The sequence below is a fragment of the Danio rerio genome, chromosome 14 (genome assembly GCF_049306965.1).
Source record: "Danio rerio strain Tuebingen ecotype United States chromosome 14, GRCz12tu, whole genome shotgun sequence".
NCBI lineage: Eukaryota > Metazoa > Chordata > Actinopteri > Cypriniformes > Danionidae > Danio > Danio rerio.
The window spans coordinates 50,194,801-50,217,471 of NC_133189.1; the positions used below are offsets into that span (position 1 = coordinate 50,194,801).

Sequence of the window (22,671 nt, forward strand, 5' to 3'; positions counted from 1 at the left end):
ACCAACCAGTATTTTGATGAAAGAAAAATGTGTACATGTGTGTCCTTCAAATAGTGGCAGTTGTATTTATGGGCTGAAAAAATTATTAAGATTTGTATGCTATTTATATACACTGCGAAAATTGCTTCTCCTACTACTACCTAAGGATTTGGCAACCCTGTTTGTGATTATTATTATATTTTTAATACCATGTGATAAAAAAAACATACTTCATTGCAAAAATGCGTTCTTTCCTAGTTTTTTTTGTTTAATTTTTAGTCCAAATATCTAAAAATTCTTAAACCAAGAAGCATTTTCTAGGCAAGCAAAAATATTGTCCTGTTTTAAGAAATAATGAGTGTTTGAAGAGTTTTGACATGGCGCGTCAAAAAAAAAAAAAACTGCATAAAAGGCCTTGCACACAGAGATGTTTTTTGCTCATGTTTTCCGTAAACGTTTAACGCCTCGTGACTAAATAAAGAGCGCTAATGTGATCATGCACACCAAAACGCCAGGTGAACAGCGGCATGCTCGTTTTTTTTTTGCTCGTGTTTTGTTCACGTGCACGGAGCTGCTGAAGTTACAGTAAACAGCACTTGGATGCGCTCAAGCTCAAAACTGTCAATGTGAGCGCACACTGAACAAGATGCCCAGAGGCGATATGAACGTGGAGCTGCTTATTGCTCTGGTGAACAATAATCATTTCTTCATCACTAGAGTTAGAGCTGCTGCTTGAACCATTCATAACAACAAGCGTGTCAACTTTGTGCTCTTCTGTGTTTCAAGCAAGTGTCCTTAAAGTTGTTTAGCGCCATCTAACGTTAACAAGTGATTTTGCAAACTCTTCTGCTCGACGCCAGTGAAAATCGCTTGGGTTTGAATCCGAAAAAAACAACTTGAAAAACGCTGACGATAAACGCAGAAGAAAAGCGTCCCAGTGTGTACGAGCCTTGAGCCGTTTTTTAAAAATGACGTTTTTGCGCCTCTTTTGCACGTTGGTGTGCTCGATCACATTGACGCCCTTTATTTAGTCACAAGGTGTTTAACGTTGACGGAAAACGCGAGCAAAAAAAGTCTCGGTGTGCACGGGCCTTAAGACTTTTTGAAAATGCTGCTTGACTGCAGAACAACCAACACATCTCAATAAAGAGTTCAGCTTGTAACGAGTCTCCTGGCCTGGGTTCTCATATTTCCAACAATGGCAAAGACAAAAAATGTATGTATGTTTTAAATGTTCTGCTTAATGTACATTTCACATTTGACTTCAGCTGTATATTTAATATGCAACAGATATTTTATTGCATGAGACCTCAGATATATTCATAAAAAAACAATACTTACTTGATGCCAAAATAACAATGGCACGTACACATCTCCCGTTCTGTATTTTTGGAAAGCGGCACTGGGTGTTTCAGCGAGTTCAATGAGACCTTTGTCACCATGTGCTGGAAAAATAAATCTGAGAAACAGTCTTGAGTACAGCACATTTACAAAGACAGACTCTCCTCTTTATTATCATACATATATGATGCTGGATTTTACATGTGTGTGTGTTTGTAGATACAGTACATGAACCGCTCCGTCTGAAAATATTGCACCAGATCTCATTGACTGTCATTAGCTTAATAATAAAAAAAATCCTCTGTTGATTTGTTTATTTGACAACATAAGCAGTACCGCCTACTAGGAACGAAAGAGAAGGCACAAACCAGAAAAAACAAAAACATCCCGTCGTATGGCAAACCAAGAAAAATACGCCGCGTCTTCAGTCCAATGGATCCTTTGTTTTGAAAATATTCATCTGTTTATACATGCAATATTAATGGCATCGTCCCATCCATGATCACGAGCCTCAAATCCACATTTTGGGAAAGTAAACGGTCCATATTTAATCATTATACATACATATAAAGAGATCTACGATTATAACATTCTTATTTCCCTCTCCTCCTAGCGCTTCTCAAACCAGTGAGTTCATGCACACTCAGTAAACTATGATATTGTGTGATATAAAAAATGGCGTACTGTGAGGAGGGTAAAGGAATATCATAGTTTATGGTGTGTTCGGGCTCCTCCGTCACGGAATGTTTCTTTAAAACCATCTTTTCATGGTCAATGATCTGCTGTACCTCCAGTGCTCAGTCCAGTTTGCGTGCGCCCAGTTTTAGAGGTCCCTTGGCTGCCTTGCGCTCGGCCCGTTTGGCCTCCAGCTCCTTCCGTCGCTCTTCTCGTTTCTTCTTCGCCAGTTCTGCTTTACTTAAACCTGAGAAAGCAAAGGAAAGCAAGGTTGTCTGGACAGCTGTTTCCTATTGCATTAGACCTCAAAATCAAAATAATGTATGATTAAAATGACATAACATGGGGTATATGTATATATCAGATGTCGCGTTAACCGAATATTTTCCATCATTGACAGATTTTTCTCAGCAGATGTGTGTCTAATACAAAATAATATATTTATTATATTTTTCTTTTTTCCCCCTTTTAAATACCGATTATTTGATGCGCTTTGCACAACTCTCTGTATTATGCTGCCTGACTGCCTGTCTGGGTTTTAACTAGGTCCGCGATTTGACGTCATGGGGGCGGGTACTTTCATTTTCACTGCTACACCTGCTCACCTCTGCTCGTGTTCAAACCAAAAGATCAGCGCGGTTTTTCACATGGCAGATTTTTACGTCCTTCATACATGTTGAGATCGAGTTTATTGACTTGATAAGGGAATATGTCTTGACAATCCACACAGACGTGACTTAGTAAAGCATGAAGTCATGTAGGATTTTACTTGTTGCATTCGTCTGAATGTAAATCCCCTCATCAGGCAGTGCTGCAGTAGTGTGAGAGAGTGGACCAAAGCGCGTTTGATGCAAAGGTATTAACAAAAGAAAAATACACAATTTAACACAACACTTAAATGTTTGTATTTGTTGTTTTTGCACCAGCTCAGCGATGCATGCCCACAACTTCATGCATTGGGTTAAATTAGGCTGTCCAGTCTGTGTTCAGTCCGTCACTACCATGATTGAAACCCAGACAGGCTGTGAAGCAGGTCACACACCAGAGGCACCGCGACACGCCGCGAACATGACAGTTTAAAGTATCACACAACAGACGCGCACATTCACATGATATTTAACATGAAACTAATCAGATGGCGCTTTATGGCACGGCTGAAATATGAACTGCGTTCTGAGTCGTCTGCAAGTCGGCGGCGCCGGTGTGTGTACCCTGATAGAAACCTATGTTCAGAATTCTAAAATGCATGCCGCGGCGCTTCGCCGAGCAGCGCTTCTGGTGTGCGACCTGCTTCATACAGAGAGTGAACCAAGACGCATTGGTGCATTTATAATGAATCTAATATTTTTATATAAGAAAAATTGCGACATCTCGGTTTAATATAAAATTAAATCGTCTTAAAACGTAAATTCGAATTAATCGAAAAAAACATCACCCAGCCTTAATGTAAATACAAACTTTTATTGAACACTTGTAATTTGTGATATAAAATATGTTGAAAACACATTTATAGTGCAAAGCAAATAAAATATTACTATAAAATATTACAAACTATGGATAAATAATACATTTAAAAATCCCACTAACGTACGCTATAAATGTTGTGTTTTTCCATTTCAGTATGTCTCTGCATTGTGATCTTTTCTTATTTAAATGTATAATGATGTAAGAAAGTGAAATGACGTCTCTGACCTTGCTCTCCATCCAGTGACTCCCAGTTGTCTTCTGTTCCCCAGTCTCCTGCACTGTCTGCGTCCCAGCCGTCAGACTTCTGTGGACAAAAACGCACACACACGCACGCACGCACACACACACACACAAATTTCAGATACATTTCTACAAATGAACAACAATGCCTAAAAATACAAAACCTATGAGACCTATTATCACATCCTAAAGATGGTTTTGTTGATGGTGATATTGTTAAGATGAAATCTAATAACTAGCAGTGACTTTTTCACATGACATCAGTGTTTTCGGGGAGTAACAGCGACTCTGAAAATGACCCACATCAACTTCGTTTTTTTCAACAGTGACAGTTCACCAGAAGTGTTTGGGCTGGCTGACTGAAAATGAAAGTCCATGTTCATATACCCCATTAGCATAGGCTTACCGTAGCACTTCGCTGAGACACACTGGACAGCAGATCAGATGTTGTGGACTTTCCTTCCATTCCGTCCCAGTTGTAATCGCTGGCCAGTCGAACCCCATCCTGTGCAGAGCTGGCACTCTTTGTAGCGGCTGATGATTTAATTCGAGGTGTTGGTGCGAAACTCTCGGCCAGAGTCCCGTCTTCATCCCAGTCGTTTCCCCAGCCCTCATCAGCAGGTGAACTTTGACCCTGACCATCTGCATCTTTCTCATTGGACCAGCTGTCGTCTGCATCCCAGCCAGAGCTCCAGTCAGAACTCTGCTTCTTCACCGCCTCTGAGGACTTTCGGCCTACCTGTAGGAAGATCAGATGAGGATATCAGCTCTATTACTGCGCCCATTCGTGCTCTTAGGGATATTACATTTCATGTGGTGTATGATAAAGTGATGTGTGAATGTAAAAGGTTGTAAAAGTGCATGATAAAGTGAAATGAGTTACTAGCTATGTTTCTATCCAAGAATGCAAACTTTATGCGCAAACTGACATATCGCACGACGTCTGAATAAAGCACCGTTTCAATCCAACGAGTCAAAGAAAACAAAATCGTCAATTCCAGATTGACTGACGCTGGGTTTGCTGTAGTAGGAGAAGCTGCGTGAATCTTTTCTGTATTTAATAAATTACTTACGCCTCAGAAGACGATGCTGATACGCAATGAATGCGTGGTGGTGTTTGAAGGTGTGAGACGCAGAGCACAGGCACTCTTTGACAGTTCTGGAGGTGATTAATAATATAATAACACTAAAGGCTCCTACACACTGGAACGTTTTGAGTTTGATTTATCGTCAGCGTTTTACGAGACGTTTTTCAGCGTTCAAACCCAAGCGCTTTTCACTGGCGCCAAGCAGAAGAGTATGCTAAATCACTCTTTTGACGTTATATGGCGCTGCACAACTATAAGCTTCTGACACCCGCTTATAACACAGAAGAAGAGGAAGAGAAGAAGTTCACATGCTTGTTGTTTAAGTTACTGGTGACTCGAACAAGCATGAATGGTTCAAGTAGCAGCTCCAGCTCTATTGATGAAGAAATTATTACTGTTCACAGCGCAATAAACAGCTCCACATTCATATCGTCTCTGGGCATCTTCGATGTGCGCTCGCATTGACAGTTTTGCGCTTGAGCGCCTCCAAGTGCTGTTTAAGGTAACTTCAGCAGCTCCGTGCACGTGAACAAAAGTGCCAACCTGATTGGTGGAGAAGGTTTTGACGCCATGCGTCAAAACGGAAAAACGAGCATGAGGCGTTTTTTTTAAAATGCCGCTTTTGCGCCTGGCGTTTTGCGCGTTGGTGTGCACGATCACATTGATGCCATTTATTTAGTCATGAGGCGTTAAACGTTGACGGAAAACGCGAGCAAAAAAACGTCTTGGTGTGCACGGGACTTAATACTGAAATGGTTAAGACGTTTTAGAATGACCAAAACAACATTTCAGATGTTTTACTATGTGCTCAGTCTGCTGGTTTATCCATTCACACACCTTTTTATCATCACATGATCTGCTTAAAAAAATAAAAATAAATCACATGACTTTTTAATGCGCATACTGGAATTTGTTCAGTTAAAGTGTTTCCATCCTAGTTTATGCACATCTTTTCTTATAGAATAAAACTTTATCCCACTGAGTTATGCGTATATGATTTTTGCGCATTTTCAAAATTGATGCGCATCTTGGCATGTCCATCAACCATTATTTTATGCGCATATCCGAAATAAGTGGATGGAGGCGTAGTTAATGTCTCCCTCTTTCTCAAAAGAAATAAATAACGAAGCAATACTGAACTGTCTAAAATGAGGCAGTAGGTTCACAAAATTTGACTGCACCAATTTCAGCAGATTGTTGAGCCTGTGATTCGATCTATTTACATTTTACTTACATAAACGTGTTTATATATTTTACCTAAATACTAATGTTGTCAAATGGTTAATCACATCCTAGACAAAAATGTGTATTTACATAACATATTTAGGTATGCTGTGTATATTTATGTGTATACGAGTAAAAACACACATACTGTACATGAAATACAAAAATACTCAAATATATTTACATATTTATATATAATACAACTATGAACAAATATTTTATACAATATATTTAAACATATAATTATATACACAGAAATAGAGAAAAAAATTTATGTGTTTGTGTGTGCGTGTGTGTATACAGTGCTCAGCATATACAAGTACACCCCTCACAAATCTCTCTTTTAAATTCATATTTTAATAGGAAGCTATGCAATATTATATTTGTGCTTATACATTAGATTAGTCAGTACTGAAACCAAATCTGAAGTAACAAAATAACTTACGATAATGGTCTAAAAACTAGTACAGCCAAATGTATATGTTATAGAAAAACAATGAATACAAATTAAAAAAAAAAAAGAAAAAAAAGTCAAGAAGCAAAATTTTTTTTAATTTAGTTGAAATTTTGTTAGTCATATTTATTTTTGCAATATTTTGCTTGAATTTACTTGTATTATTTTTCAATTTCTCAATATGTTTGGTGACTAAAATATTATTTTAATAAATTGATTTATTAAACAGATGTTTTGTTTAAATTCATCAAAATACATTGCCTATATTCACTGAGAAAAAGATTTTAAAAAAATAAATTTCAAAATGAAGTGACCTCAAGAAAAGCCTAATAAAATCATTTGTGAAGAGAGATATAAATAAACATCTTTTCTTTTACATTTATTGGTGTTATATTGCAATGCATGCAAATTTAAGAATAGATCATTTACATATTAAGAGAGAAGCTCTAATGTTGACTATGACTGTTTTGTGTTTTTATTTCAGTAATTATAGTTAAGGATAGAGAATATGGGTCTTAAATATTTACATAAGACATAGCACTAATCAAATCGGGATAATGATACCCTTGTATTAAATAAGCCATACTAATGGAAATCGCCTACATTGCTTTTCTTCTGTGTTGAAGACACTGACGACCAGTTAGACTGCCAGTCATCTGGATCTGTTTGCACTTTCTCTGGGTCCTGTGGAAAAACAGACACAGGCAATTATTCAAATTACTCTGTAAATCATGTTTAAGCTAAATAACATAATATATAACTTATTATATTCATATATAACTTTTAGTCCCACAAAAAGTCAAGTATTTAAACAAAAGACTAAAGATTTTTGGAGGTTGTTGCTAGAGCGGATACATTTGCAGCCGGAAGTTAACCATAAATATTTCTATTATTTATTAAATTTCATATTTGTTGTATTTTATTAACGTCTACCCCCACCCCAACCCTAAACCCAACTGTCACAGTAATGTAAAAACAGTTGTTGTACCGAGTATTAGTTATGTTATCTATTAAATTACCCAATAAAATGTATTTTTTAACGCCTACCCCCAACCCAACCATCACAGTACTGTAATATTATAAGTACTGTAAATATTAATTATTGTTATACAGTGTCATTAAAAAATCCTGCTTTATTAATGTGCATATCGCACTTCCGGCCGGCCGCATATCCGATCTAGACTTTACCATTTTTGGATAACTTGAATGATCAGCAGTCACCTCAAGGCTTCCCCAATCTTCCTCATCCCATCGGTCTCCATCTGTATCCCCTGTTTCCTCATTCGAGGTTTCCGATTTGATCCCACTGGAAGTTTGTGTCTTCATTTCTTCAGCTAAAAACAAAAATACTTTCTCTAGTTTGTATTGGGAATGGCTCATAAACCTAATCTACATTTACACTTAATCATTAGGCATATGCTTTAATCAGAAGCCACTCACAAATGAGCACAGAAGTAATCCAAGCAACAAAAACATGTAAATGAAATCAATTTGGTCAATCTATTAAAACAGATTTACACTTTCTAAAGACATCAGAAATTGGCAGGTCAGGGTTCCCACTCAAAGCCAAATGTAAAACTCCATGATTTCTTATTGACTGCCATGAACTAAAAAGCTCCCTGATCTATAATAAATAGAAAAACTGGCAGCTGTTGTGCTTTGCATAATATTAAAATTATGTTAGCTTGAAGATAAATTTAGAAAATTATAATAGCCACTATGAGAACAACAATGGATAATTTACATCAGATTTTGCAGTGCTCCCTCTCCCATATTTGATAGCTCGATAGTAGCTGTCTAATTTTTATCACCCAGTTTTTGAGGTGGTCCTTCTGAAGCCAAAGCTCCTAAAATGTATATCATCCTGACATCTTAGCCTTAATTAAAAGGTTTAGTCTGGTGACTGCTTCTGACTTCTGGTTGAGCATGAAATTAATAAAATAAAACTGAAAAATAGCCTGACCATCCACATGCATTGAAAAAAAAAAAGTTTTATAGAAAAATTACATTTTGATAAGTGAAAGCTCAAATTTAAAGCAACAAACAGAAATCTCTGATATGCGATGACATGGACAAAAAATACATACAAATTCTCTGACTTCCAATGTCTGGAATAGAACTTCAAAAATTCAATAAATTCCATGACTTGCTGGAAGTCAGGTAAAGTAAGATATGACTTATTGGCCCTAACACTGCCTTGTTACTCACCTTTGTCTGCAGTGTTTGTGTTAACTGATCCGGCAGCAGGTTGTGGGCTGGACGTGTTTTCAGCAGATGGTGCCTCCGAACCAGCCGGAGCGTTTCGGATGAGTTTAGAGGTAAGAGATGAAACACCCGTTACCGCCCATCCTGCCCATGTAGCAGCCGACCCTCCTGTCTGTCCAGCCGCCGTAACATCCTTCTCTGCATTTAAACCATATATAATTATATTGTAATGATCAATAATTATATAATGATCAACATTTTGGATACCCTAAGTGGTTCATTTTTGAGTGTAACACACTTTTACAAAAGTCATACCTATTTCCGTTAGTTTTGAAGGGTCTTCTGAAACTGTTTCTAGTTTACTGAGGAAGCTTTTAATGGCTTTGAATGCCTGCAGGACCAGAAATACAATAGAAATTGTCTGTTTCACATACTCAAACTACACAATATACAGCACACTTTCCAGAATACAAGCACCTTTTTTAGCATACTATCATCTTAAAAACATTGCAAGAATTAGATGCTTTGTTTTCATTGAGGACTTAGAGAAACTTGTTCATGCTTTTATCAGCACCAGGGTGGATTACTGTAATGAACTCCTCACTGGCCTTCTCAAAAAGACAGTCAGACAGTTGCAGCTCATCCAGAACGCTGCGGTCAGGATTCTGACCAGAACCAGAAAATCAGAGCACATCTTTCCTGTCCTCAGGTCTTTACACTGGATCCCAGTTACATCCAGAATAGATTTTAAAATATTATTACTTGTCTAAAAATTACTAAATGACCTAGAACCTCAATACATTACAGATATGCTCACTGAACACAAACCTAACAGATCTCTCAGATCATGAAGATCACATAAATGAGAAATTCCAAGAGTTCAGTCAAAGCAGGGTGAATCCGCCTTTAGCTATTACACACCCCGCTGGTGGAATCAGCTACTAAAATTGATCAGATGTGCTCCAACATTAGGTAGATTCAAATTAAGACTGAAAACACATCTGTTTAGCTGTGCCTTTACTAAATGAGCACTGTGTTACACCCGACAGATCGCACTATTATGTCTTTCTTTTTTTTTTCATTCCTTTAAAACCTGTTTTAACACATTTTAATCTGTTTTTAATCATTTTTATTATTGTTTTTGATTTCTCATACTTGTCTCTTTTATTCCTGTTTATAAAAAGCACTTTGAATAACCATTTGAATTGTGCACAAAATGTGCTATATAAACAAATAATAATAATTTACAACATAATAAACATTCATTTCACTTCCCATAACTATGACAATTTCTGTAAGTTTCACAGTATTCAGAGGAGAAAAAACAATAAACCACTATGAAAAATTACAGCGGAATCATAATAAAAATAAATAAAATATAAAATATATAAAATATATATTTTAATCATAAAAAAATAAAATAAAATATATTTTAAATGCCAAGTTCAAGCAATTTTAAGGTGAAACGGAAACTATCTGCTTATATTAAATGTGCTTTAAAAACTTAAGCATCACTCAAATAGCATCAATCCAAATATTTTGCTTGCTTGATGTTAAATGCATCACGCAAATCTTTACAGAATCGAAGTTGCATGATTTTAGATGATAAAAAACATGACTTGTGTTCTGAAAAATGTGGTAAATGGATAATGGGTCTCAATTTTGCATCATGTTTTTGGTTACCTGATCTCTGACGTTTTTGTCTGGGTCCACAGTCAGTGTGCAAAGTGTGGGAAGGATACGATTGGCGCTTTCAGCTACACTGTAGTACTGATGGGTGGCTGCGAATCCCAGCACACCTGCTGCACGTGAGGCCGGAAATGGGTCTTTAGTTGCCCGCGAGAATGCTGAGATTAATACACGCTGGCGCATCTGAAAACAAATAACAGCATGGGAAAAGCCAACCACAAGATGCTCATTGTGAGAAGAGAAGTTTTATAAATACATAGTGCATTATGGACTGAGAGTAGTAATTACCCCAGCATTGAGGTAGGGGGCAATTTTGCCCAGGCAAACAGTGGTGTTGCAGCGGATGGGGCCCTGATCATCCCGGGCTTGCAGTCGTGCAAAGTGACGCATCAACTCTTGATTTAAATTGGTCTCATTCAGTTTAGGTGCCAACAGAAGCATGGACTATAAGTGCAAGAGAATTGAAAAACACATTTACATTAGAAAGTCATGGGTTCGATTCCAAAGAATGTTTATGAACTTAAACGCAAATTACTAAAGGTATATATGTTAATACACACCACTATCAGTAACAATGATTAAGTGTTAAAACTAGACCTGTCAGAACATCTATATTTTGCTGTAAGATATAATTGCACCAAAATATATTGCGGTAAATTATATTATTGTCATTTTAAGACCATTTTATGCAATTATATAATGCCAGAATGACAATATAATATAATCACAATGCAAGTACACTCTTCCAAAAAACAAATAATATTTTATTCTTAAATAATAATAAATGATAACAAAAAATTGCAAGGTAAAAAGTAGAGCTGCACAATTAATAGTTAAAAGATCGCAATCTCGATTCGACCCCCTAGACGATCTTAATCCAGCATTTCTACAATTTTGTCAATCATATTTTCAAGTTCAGGAGAGAAGAAAAGGCGGTTGCACGAGTCTTTTCATTGTTTCACACACGTTGCTCAGTGACATTGACACCTCCAAATGATGTTGAATGAGTCACATACTGTATTTATAAGGTATAATTCGCCAAAAAATGTCATTTTTGTCTTAATATAACGATGTTTTCGCGATCGGGAAATCACACATGACATGAGCTGCTGACCGTGAGCTGTTATCACAGAGAGGGCGCTGTCTACTTTAGTGAACAAAACCTGCATATGTTGCTAGTAACAGGTAATACAGTTGCAAATAATATTCAGTTTGTGGCACAGAGTGATCGTTTGGGAGCCACGCGCAAAGTATAAACAAGCACACCGAAAGTGTGCACTTCATTTAAATGATCATATCGCATTTTAGAGTTATGATTACGACAAGCGTTTGATATGTTTTTTCTTTCATAGTGAACACACAGTTGCCATTGAAAATAAATGTTTACAATGTTAGTATAAGTACTCTAGCCTATATATTGTTGAATATAATCTGATAATTGCAAATGTCTGATTTTACCAGTGAATAAAATTGTCTAATATGACAGATTGCAAGCATATATCTCAAACATAATAATTCAACATCAGAATTATTATAAGTAGAATAGAATTATTTATAGAAACCAGTAGACCTACACATATTATTATCGATGTTGTGCCATATGCCTGTTTTTACCATACCTTTATTTTACATCAACAGAATTGTGAGAAAATCGAGGTCTTTATTTTAAGCAAAAAAAAAATTGCGATTCTCATTTTAGCCAGAATCGTGCAGCTCTAGTAAAAAGAAACAGAAGCTGCGACATCTGCTACCAGATCTTTTTTGAGTTGTCAGGAACCCACATGAAAATATACTATAAAGATTTTGTGTCTTTTTAACCACACTGACACCTCCGATAGAGATGTTGCACAATCAGCTAAAATGTTGCTAGAATTGGTTTTCATGTATGGGCAATATGTATTGCATCACCAAATATGATTGAGGTCATGTCCATGTGTTGTGCGATAAGTCGATATTTTAATTATTGTGACAGGCCTAGTAAAACACCAGAATGGGGAGATTATGAAGCATTTAAATACCTTTACAGTCTGCTCTCGGATAGCAGGGTTGGTGTCTGTGAAACCGTGAACCACGTGTGGAAAAATCTGTGAGTTAACTGCTGCTTCATTCAAATACTGAATAAACTGCTCCATCTGACCAAATCAGAGACAAATAAATAAGAATACATTGAAAACTGAGAAGTGTTTGAGAGAGATTTTTGAATGATTAAATCTCAACAAATACATTATAAAAAACAGTTAAAGGAGTGAATTGGTGTATACCTGCTGCAGCAGTCGTATCCTCATGGCACGGTCAGTAGAGGAGAACATCTTTACTATGACTGGGATGATTTTCTGCTGGTACTCCTCAGCTGACAGATACTTCCCTACCTAACACACAGAAATATCAGAATTTTATTAAAGCAACCCGCTGTTGATCAACTGAGGTGTTATGAATAAAGTACAACATGAGTAAGGGGCAGGGTTGGGTATCGGTATTTATTGACCGGAAACCATTTTCAATAACTGTTATGTCCTGTGACTGTTTTATTTTTGTTTCTATATATTGCAGTTTTCTGTTTCCTGATTTCTTTTGTTTACAGATTGATGCCACCTGAGTCTAATTTGCGCAGCTAATCAACTGAGCTATAAAGACTGGCTGCAACCGACCAGAAGGCAAGGGAGAGGGGAGACGACATGTCCCACTTGAGCTGCTCCAGTCCCAGATACCTGGGGCTTCTGACTTCTAGTGGTTTCATGTTTATAATGTGAACTAAGTTGCTGGTATGAGTAAGGTGTGGAGTGTCTTTTGTTATTTTAAAACCTTTTTCTCCTGTTTTGGTGGGTAGGCAGGGAGAAAGGGAAGTAATATGTATTTTCTTTCTTTTGGGAATGTTTAATTTGTTAGGTAAGTTAGTTTGTCTTAAATTAGTTATTGGTTGTTTTGTTTGTTATTTTGGACCCTTATATCCTGAGGTATTATTTTTGTTTTGTATTGTTTCTTTAAAATAGATACATTATTCTATTTGATCACACAATAAAACAATGGTTGCCTGATGGTGATCAGAATATTATGAAGGTGTTGACTGTTGATTCTGGGTCTGGAAGCGGTCCTCTCCCCTCTTCTTTCATTTGTTCGTTCCTAGGTGTGTTTTGCCTCTAGATTTAAGTGGGAGCGTAACATAACGATTTTAAAAAAGTTGGAAAAAATTCCAATAAGCTTAGGAGGTAAGCTTGTAATTTCCAATGGAGGCACACGACTTGCACGATGGTGTGCAAACAGTGCACGTGACGCTCGCGCATTTTCCAGGTACACCTAGTAAAAAAACATCTACATTTTTCCAAATTGCACGAGCGCACCACGATTCATGCAAGTAGAACTAACCAATCTGTCCCACACTTTGTATGGAATATACACATTTTAGTAATAACGGCAGACTAATTACCTCAGACAAACACAGCGCACCCTAAAACTGCAGTGCTCTGTACTTTTCTCCTGAAACTTGCATCAGAGCGGCAGCTATGATTTCTCCATTTGTCAACCCCCGAGAAAACAGTTGATGGTCGCCTAATTATGAGAGACGCCATAGAAAATGGTAAAGGAAACAACGCGCTCTCGCTTTACACTTCAGGTCAGAATAACAACACTTGTGAATATAAGTGCCATATAGCAGCAGTGAGGAGATGTATGCTGCGTTCACATCAGCCTTTATAAAGCACATAAACACAGTTATTCTCTCAATAAAATACTTGTTAGCCATTTAGCAACAAAGCTACAGTCCCCGGGCAGACAGAAGCCTGGCCCATGAATTGAATGGGCCATGTCTGTTCTAAAGTGACTTTGAAACACGAATGAAGTAGATTTTGACGTGCGAATGAAGCGAGTAAACTCAAATGTTTATGTGTCTATTTACACGCGGATAGCGTCATTTATCCGCGCGTTCCATGTTTGGTGTGAACACAGAGTTAGAATATCGCCAGAGTGGCTTTTTGGTTTCTTTTCTTGTGCATCCTAGCCACTAGCTTCCCGTCTGAAAGATTTTTAGCATTGGGGGAAATGTAGTCATCCAACTTCACAATTTGTGTTGCAGTATTTGAGCAATGATGGCTGGTTCCTTTAGTTAAAATTTTTGAGAGATTTGATTTGATTATCATAATTTGTTTTGTTTACAGAGTTTAAGGTTTACTGTATCATTATTATTCACACATTACAAATCTTGATCTACGTTTACCATTGCACACACCTTTTAACATTTTATTTAACAAGTTTAAGAGTCTCTTTAACACTTGTGTTTATTTTATAATAAAGAGATGAGATAATCTGTTTTTGACTATAAAAACTATTTGCCTTAGTAATGTTGGTAAATTTCATTGTGATGGGTTGCAGCTGGAAGGGCATCCGCTGCGTAAAACATATGCTGGATAAGTTGGCGGTTCATTCCGCTGTGGCCACCCCAGATTAATAAAGGGACTAAACCGAAAAGAAAATGAATGAATGTTGGTAAATTAAAATAAAGTGGTTAAATAACAAAAAATCCTAATATTTCTAAATGTATTTGTTAAACAATATTCAATAATTCTCAATATCGAATGACATGAAACAATATCATGATTTTTTTTTTTTTTTGCAAGATCGCCCAGCTCTAGGTTAAGGCCAATTCGAGTACATGCAGTCGGACATAGCACATTCGCGCAACCTTTGCTATACAATAACACAGACCACGATGCAAACCTCTCAAAAATTTTAACTACAGGTCGCAAAGACTGAGAATACAAAATCTATGATTGGTCAACTTGGTATTGGTGACAAGTGTGAGCAGGGCCAAAGCAGCAACACTTTTTTGTTTATTTTTTTATGATAAAAGTTATTGAATGTTTGGTGGTTCCCACCTCTTTCTTCATTGAAAGAGTGTAAATTTGATCTTCTGCAACAGTAGCATTGCGCACATTTGCATTGCAAATTCCAAATTCCGTCAAATAAAGTCAACACACAGAAACTCCACTGCCTACTAGCCCTAGGGAAGTGTTATTGCCAGAGCAGCACACACAGAATGCAGAAGTATAAATGCTCACAATCGCTAAGTGCAAGGTATGTGCTGTGGGGTAAAGAGATCACAAGACACTGAAGTAAAAATTAGCCTTAAGTGTTAATGCAAAGCAATACAAAAAAAGTGCATCACCTTAAACAGTGGTGTGAGGACGACAGCACCAGCATTGCCAAACTCAAAAGCTGTAAGCAGCTGAGGAAGCACTTTATGTTTGCAGAAGTCCTCGGGAAACGAGTCGAGATTCTCACTCAGGTCCTGGAAAAACTGCTGCTTCTCTGCAGGCTCTTTAATCTACAACACACAAACAAACAAGTGACTCATATAGCCAAATATAAAATAACTTAGAAATACCAGCTTTGACACTTTTAAAGTATTATGATAATACCTCAATTATTCCGTTCTCAGTTTTTTTCAATTTTTTAAACTGAATTAACAACTAGTTTTGCCAGATGTAGCTGAGTGATTTCATTTAAAACTCGCTAAAAACCAAAAACAACCACCCAAAAATCTGGAGACTATTATAACCTGTTTTTAAGTTGAGGAGTGGGGAAGAACGGGGGTATGGCATCACTTTGGGAGATCATAACAGGTTTATAAGTGAAGCCCAGGGCTGGCGGGCACGGCGTTGCAAAACCGCCCAAATTTTCACTACCCACCTAAGTAATTTTTTACAATCAAATTCAAAACCACCCAACTGGGCGGGAAACTGCTCAATCTAGCAACACTGTTAACAATTTTATGAATCAGCAGGGATGCAATAGATTAATCAATTGTTAATGTAGGGATCCAAAAACAAACAAAAAGTGATTAGGAGTAACTTAAATAATGTGTCAATGCATTTAGGGTGAGGAATTCGTCAGGATAAAGGGCAAAAGTCAATCCAAGGTACTCAAAAAATGTGGAAAAAATATTAAAAAGATGAAAGCAAGTGTTTGACGAAATGTGTTGCCGCAGTTTTAATAAATAGCCATGTCAATAATGTCTTTTTAATATTTTCTCCACATTTTTCGAATGCCTTGGACTGACTTTTGCTCGTTAATGTAGAGATGTTCATTATGCTACAAAATACATATAAATTTCAAATAATTGCTGTGCTTTTGATCTTTCTTTTTATCAAAGAATCTATTAAAAAGTATTGTTTCTCTAAATTTAAGCAAAAAATAAATTTTGCTTTAGTAATAACAAAGAGAAATCTTTATTGAGCACCAAATCAGTACATCTAAAAGGTTAAGCACTGTGAATACTGAAGTAATGATACTAAAAATGCAGCTTTGAAAAAAATCTTACCAATACCCAAACCTCTGAACTGTAGCATAACACAACACAACAAAGAGTCAGCGTAAAATCAATCCACAAATACCTGTATCTCTTCCAGAAACAGGCAGCTCTCCACAAAGCTGTTGTTCATGAATCCACCAGGAGATCTGCAGTTCAGTAAGAAGCGGGCAGGGTTGGGACGAATCTTTGGGTTTGCTCCCACTAACTCACAGTAATGCGGCACCAACTGCTTTGGAATCTGTAAGCCAGAAATAAACAAGTGTGTTAAAAGACTCTCACGATAAACAGACTTTATTGTGCATGTCATAAAAGAAACTAAGAAAGAAAGCTTTCATTGTACATCTAATTAATGCCAAGAAAAATGGTCGGTTACCTTGCCTAGAGATCGTAACGAGGAGGCACGTGGTAAAGATCCATTAAATACTTCCCAAATGAGACAACCGAGACGCCACACATCTCCTGTCCTGAGATCATACACAACAATGAGCTCAAACTGATTAAATATGCATTTCCCTGAACATTCTCAGTTTTATGTGAAGGTCAATAAAAATTCTACAGTGAATGGTTGAGCTGGAATTTACAAAGATTACATGTAAGGATACACCGATATGGATTTTTTAGCCGATATCGATAACCGGTAACTCTTCAAACTTGGAGGCAAACAGCCGATATGTATGGGCCGATAATTAAAAACATTTCAAAATGTTCTATTTTTATACAGCAAACTTCATAAAAGATTGAACTGCTCCTATGAACTGAATAGTGTATGCTCAAAGCAGAAAAGCTAAAATTTCTAAATTGCAAGGTGATTACATAGACCTATATTCACGATTTGACATACATCAGAATGCAAAAAATAATTATTTCCTTTTCTTCAATGCAAATTAACATGCAACTTAACTGTTGCATAAAAATAATAGGTTAAATAACAAAATGGGATTTAGTTAACAAGTAAATATATTTTAAATAAAATGAAAATGAAAGAGCTAAGGACTGAAACCAGCTCAAATGTTCTTGAAAAAAACATGTTACAGTGATGTACATGTGTACAAATATGTGGTGTCGGAAAAAGGAGGAAAAGTTTATGATAAACCGCTCAACTGTCCCTCAACTGTGGGCGCAGACAAACACAGTGCATAATATAAAGAGAATCTGTGGCGAGTTGAGAACCCCTCTCCCCCCTGTGAAGGCTGTCAGATCAATCAATATGAAAATTCAGGTCAAACTGAATATAATATTACATCAACAACACATGGCAAGCAACGTGTTGATAATAACAAATAATCATATTAGATTACAAACAACCCAACTAGTTGTTAAGCACGTGTACACATGTAATATTTTTCCTGAGCCGATTTTAAAGCAAAATACACAATGGCACTTAATCATACATATGTTAAGGAACATGGTTACTTACTGAGTTATTAACGCACAGCAATACCACATGAAGAAAGGAAGGACTTTGAAGGAATAAACAATGTGATGAGAGATCCATTATTGTGCCCTGGAGAAGTCTGAACAAGTTCCGGCCACGCATGTGCGAGGCAGGCAGTTCTGTACAATTACGTAATTCATCACCTTAAAGATATCAGCCTAATTTAGACATCGGATCGATAATGTTGATATTAAAAATAGCATTTTTCGACCAATAACGATATGGATGCCGGTATATCGTTCATCTCTAATTATATGTATTAATTGCTTTTTACTGTCAATGTGCAAAAAGCTTAAGAGTAATAAAAAAACGACTTTCTTGGCTTTATATAAAAGCATGTAGTCTAAGGCTGTATGATATTGTGTAAAAATATTATTCCAATAAGTCAGTGCTTAATTTGTAAATTGTGAGGTCCCGGAACAGATCAGGGTAACGGATCCAGCATGTTATCAGAGGAGAGAGAGGTGTCACAGACGGAAGTGAAGATTGGGGGGGATTGGGGGTGTAGCGGACAGGGTCTCGGTCGAAAGTGAAGAGGGTTGGGGAGTTGTAGAAGAAAGTGACGAGCAGGGCAGTGCAGGGGTGTGATATATATATATATATATATATATATATATATATATATATATATATATATATATATATATATATATATATAATTTTTTTTTTTTTTTTTTTTTTTTTTAAGAGGTCCAACTAACAGGTTTCTAAATTCATAACCCCAAGAACAAAGTTACCATTTTTCTCCACCACTGTTGGGGCTCTCTGGAGGGTCATATCTCTCCAGGTCAGGGTTGATGACTTTAGGTGGTGGTAATGTTATGGAGTCTCCCTGCTCCGAGGTCACATGATCCAGCCCTCCAAGCTTCCATTCCCCAGCACGGTCCACAAAGACAGCCCACATACCCAAGTTGTTATGGTTGAGATGGCAGTCGTTCACCAAGAAGCTTAGCGCTTTCTGATAGAAAAATGCATTTTCTAATAATTAATGACGGACAAATTAATAATTTCAGACTTCATGGTTACTTCACAACTTACCACAATCTGATGAAGGCCCCATGACACCTCTAAATCACTCGCACCACCCTTCTCCGCCTGGAGCTTCAGGTGTGCAGCCAGCGGGGTCACCGGCTCTGTGACGATGTACAAGCTTTTCTCAGTCTGATGTCAAACAGGAAAACACAGTTGAATTAATTAAAAATGCATCGTTGATAATTATCATTTAATTTTGTGTAAAACCTCCTGCTAACATAAGCCATGTACACACTTTAAGAACAGGTCATGTCACTCATGAACATATAAAGCAGGGGTCACCAATCTCGGTCCTGTAGGGCTGGTGTCCCTGCAGGGTTTAGCTCCAACTTGCCTTTACACACCTGCCTGGATTTAAGTATACCTAGTAAGACCTTGATTAGCTTGTTCAGGTGTGTTTGATTAGGGTTGGAGCTAAAATCTACAGGACACCGGCCCTCCAGGAACAAGTTTGGTGGCCAATGACACTTCAGTTTAAAAAAAAGGCTAACTATATAACAGCCCTCGAGTTTAATCAGTGAATGTTACAATTTTTTTATCCATTCAGCTATTCCCGGTTCTGGCTGCAGCCCTTTTAGCTTAGCTCAGCATAGATCATCAAATCAGATTTGACCACTAACATCTTCATCAAAAATGACTCAAAGAGTTTCAATAGTTTTCCTAATTAAAGTTTGACTCTTCTGTAGTTACGTTGTGTACTACTTACACAGATGGAAAATGACTTGCTTCTTTCTAGTAGGAACTATACTTTCATTCAGCCTTAATGATCAAATAACTTTGCTCCCTACTGAAGTCATTGTATGACAGCAAATACAGGCCACTGGCATAAACATGTCCTTTTGGTTTTTTGCTTGTGCTCAGAAAGACTTCCAGTTTATGGAGTTACTAAAGGTGCAAATACCAATCACAATATATACCACAAAATCTATAAAAAATATTTACATAACATCATTAAGGTTACACGGTGGCTCAGTGGTTGTCGCCTCACAGCAAGAAGGTCGCTGGTTTGAGTTCCAGCTGGGTAAGTTAGCATTTCTGTGTGGAGTTTGCATGTTCTCTCCATGTTGGTGTGGGTTTCCTCCAGGTGCTTCGGTTTCCCCAACAGTCCAAACACATGCGCTATAGGTGAATTGGGTAAGCTAAATTGCCCATAGTGTATTTGTGTGAATGAGCGTGTATGGATGCTTCCCAGTACTAGGTTGCAGTTGGAAGGGCATCCGCTGTGTAAAACATATAATGGATAAGTTGGGGGTTCATTTGGCTGTGGCAAAATGAATAAAGGGAAGTCAAAGGAAAATGAATGAATGTTATTAAAAACTAGATGTCATTCATTCATTCATTTTCTTGTCGGCTAAGTGCCTTTATTAATCCAGGGTCGCCACAGCAGAATGAACCGCCAACTTATTCACCATGTTTTTATGCAGCGGATGCCCTTCCAGCCGCAACCCATCTCTGGGAAACATCCACACCCACACTCATACACTATGGACAATTTAGCCTACCCAATTCACCTGTACCGCATGTCTTTGGACTGTGGGGGAAACCGGAGCACCCAGAGGAAACCCACACGAAGGCAGGGAGAACATGCAAACTCCACACAGAAACACCAACTGAGCCGAGGTTCGAATCAGCGACCTTCTTGCTGTGAGGCGACAGCACTACCTATTGTGCCACTGCCTCGCCAAAAACTAGATGTCACCACCATAGATTTTTAGGAGTCAGTTCAGTTACTGTGTGTGTGTGTACAGGATTATGCACTATAATGGCCCTAAAATGACCAATATTTATTCTTTTTCTATTCTTGGATTGCAGAATATTTCAGAATAGCCATTTATTATTGACAAGGACCTGAATAATCAGGAGTGAGACATTGTTTCAAGAGAACAATCTCCATATGATTCACCATTACACCGATAAACAGGTGAATTTAATCAACATTACATCCTTACCTCCAGCCCATCTACATACGACAGGATGTTGGGATGTCTGAGGGTTTTTGTGCGCTTGAAAGCTGCTTTAGCCAGCTGTGTCTGCTCTTCCGTTCCTTGAGAAACCTCATACACAAAGACTGACACGGGTTCACCGGTCGACTGGAATAAAAGGAAGGTACAGATTAGGTTGATATACAACTCATCTGAAAAGAAAAATGCAATTTAGAAAAACCTGCACAACCAGAATGTCCTGAATATGTTTACTATTCTTTAAAAACACTGATAAAGTCTGCAATGTACATCCCTTTCTACTGATCTGCCACTCTTCTGTTAATTAGATGATCTATAGTTACTGATGCATCGGTACGTTTAGTAAAATGCCATCAGATGCAGTTGCTAATATGATAGATGAAATGATGATGATCGGGTACAGTTATTAATATATGGCCTGTCAGGACACGTGTACAGTAATCACTAATAATAACACTGCCGCTTTCCTCTGCCATTAAACATAATTAAACGAGCAATACCAATGTAACAATCGATAACAAATACCAGAAAACAAAGAAACAACTGAAAACATATGACTGTCACGTAAATATTATTCAGCAGTTTGATGTGACCAGCTTTCTGTTGACGTGGCCACAGCAATGTTACGTACTCTGGTGAAAGGATGACACATCTAATTTTCTGTAATAAATAATTTCATTATCAAACTAATACGCCCCAGAAGGTAGTGATACGTGGATATTAAAACATATAACCTTTTTACAAATCGTGGGTGTTTTAAAGCTGCTCGTTTGGCTTTTATGTTCACACGCTGATGCGGGATGCTAAGCGGGATGTAGCTGCACTTTAGCCCGAGGCTTTAGCGGCCTGCTGCGACACTATTAGCTTTATTTTAGTATGTCAAGTCATTTTACCTTGCGCTTGCCCCGGCTAAGGGTCCATATGCCTGATTTTTCTTGGTTTTCGGGTAATAATTCATAGTTGAAGTCTTTAATAGGATCCCGAGCGAAAAAGGACCACATCCTTCCCCGTCAGTCCAGCCCACGGTGTTGCTGTTGGACGGACAACGAACCAATAGAGGGCGCACCGACTCCGCCGCCGACCATGCACGAAACATGGTCACGTGACCATCATTTTTCTACTGCTCCTTTTGCTGATATTATTATTATAGGTAACATAGAGAGCAGATAATCCCTCAAACGTTTTCTCAAGCTTTTATTTTAGGTTAGAATATATTTAATTGTAATAGTGTGGATGCTTCAAATATTTACTTGATGCTCTGGCCGTTCACTTTACATTTTCTTGTTTCTTAACTGTTTCATGTTCAACATTTTATCTAATAATAATAATAATAATACAGTGTAATATTTTTGTCTTTGAGATGCACACAATATCAAACTCTGACTGAGGTCTTAAACAAGGCTGCACTTTCATTTAGAAGTCATGCATTGCTGAAACACAAGCAATACCTCTGTTTTACAAACAGTTTTAATGACGTAAACGGGTATTTAACAGAATACAACATTAAAGTTAATATTTAAGAAAATTCCTACATTACAATCCAGCGCACACGCTCTTTTTGGCTTTGAATGTATTTC

The 22,671-nt window shown here is 37.4% G+C and overlaps 1 protein-coding gene across 1 annotated transcript; it reads right to left on the reverse strand.

Annotated features, from left to right (window-relative positions):
- Positions 1-1,465: 1,465 nt before the first annotated feature.
- scyl1 (SCY1-like, kinase-like 1) lies at positions 1,466-22,149 on the reverse strand. The gene is made up of 18 exons (XM_001332472.7): positions 21,988-22,149; positions 21,083-21,223; positions 19,140-19,262; positions 18,839-19,059; positions 17,040-17,130; positions 16,749-16,904; positions 15,521-15,679; positions 12,624-12,731; positions 12,381-12,494; positions 10,651-10,806; positions 10,357-10,545; positions 8,989-9,064; positions 8,677-8,871; positions 7,690-7,802; positions 7,072-7,152; positions 4,109-4,441; positions 3,688-3,766; positions 1,466-2,242 (listed from the first exon to the last, which is right to left on the reverse strand). Exons 1-18 carry the CDS (start codon positions 22,093-22,095, stop codon positions 2,118-2,120), a joined length of 2,568 nt encoding a protein of 855 aa, XP_001332508.1. The 5' UTR covers positions 22,096-22,149; the 3' UTR covers positions 1,466-2,117.
- Positions 22,150-22,671: the final 522 nt, after the last annotated feature.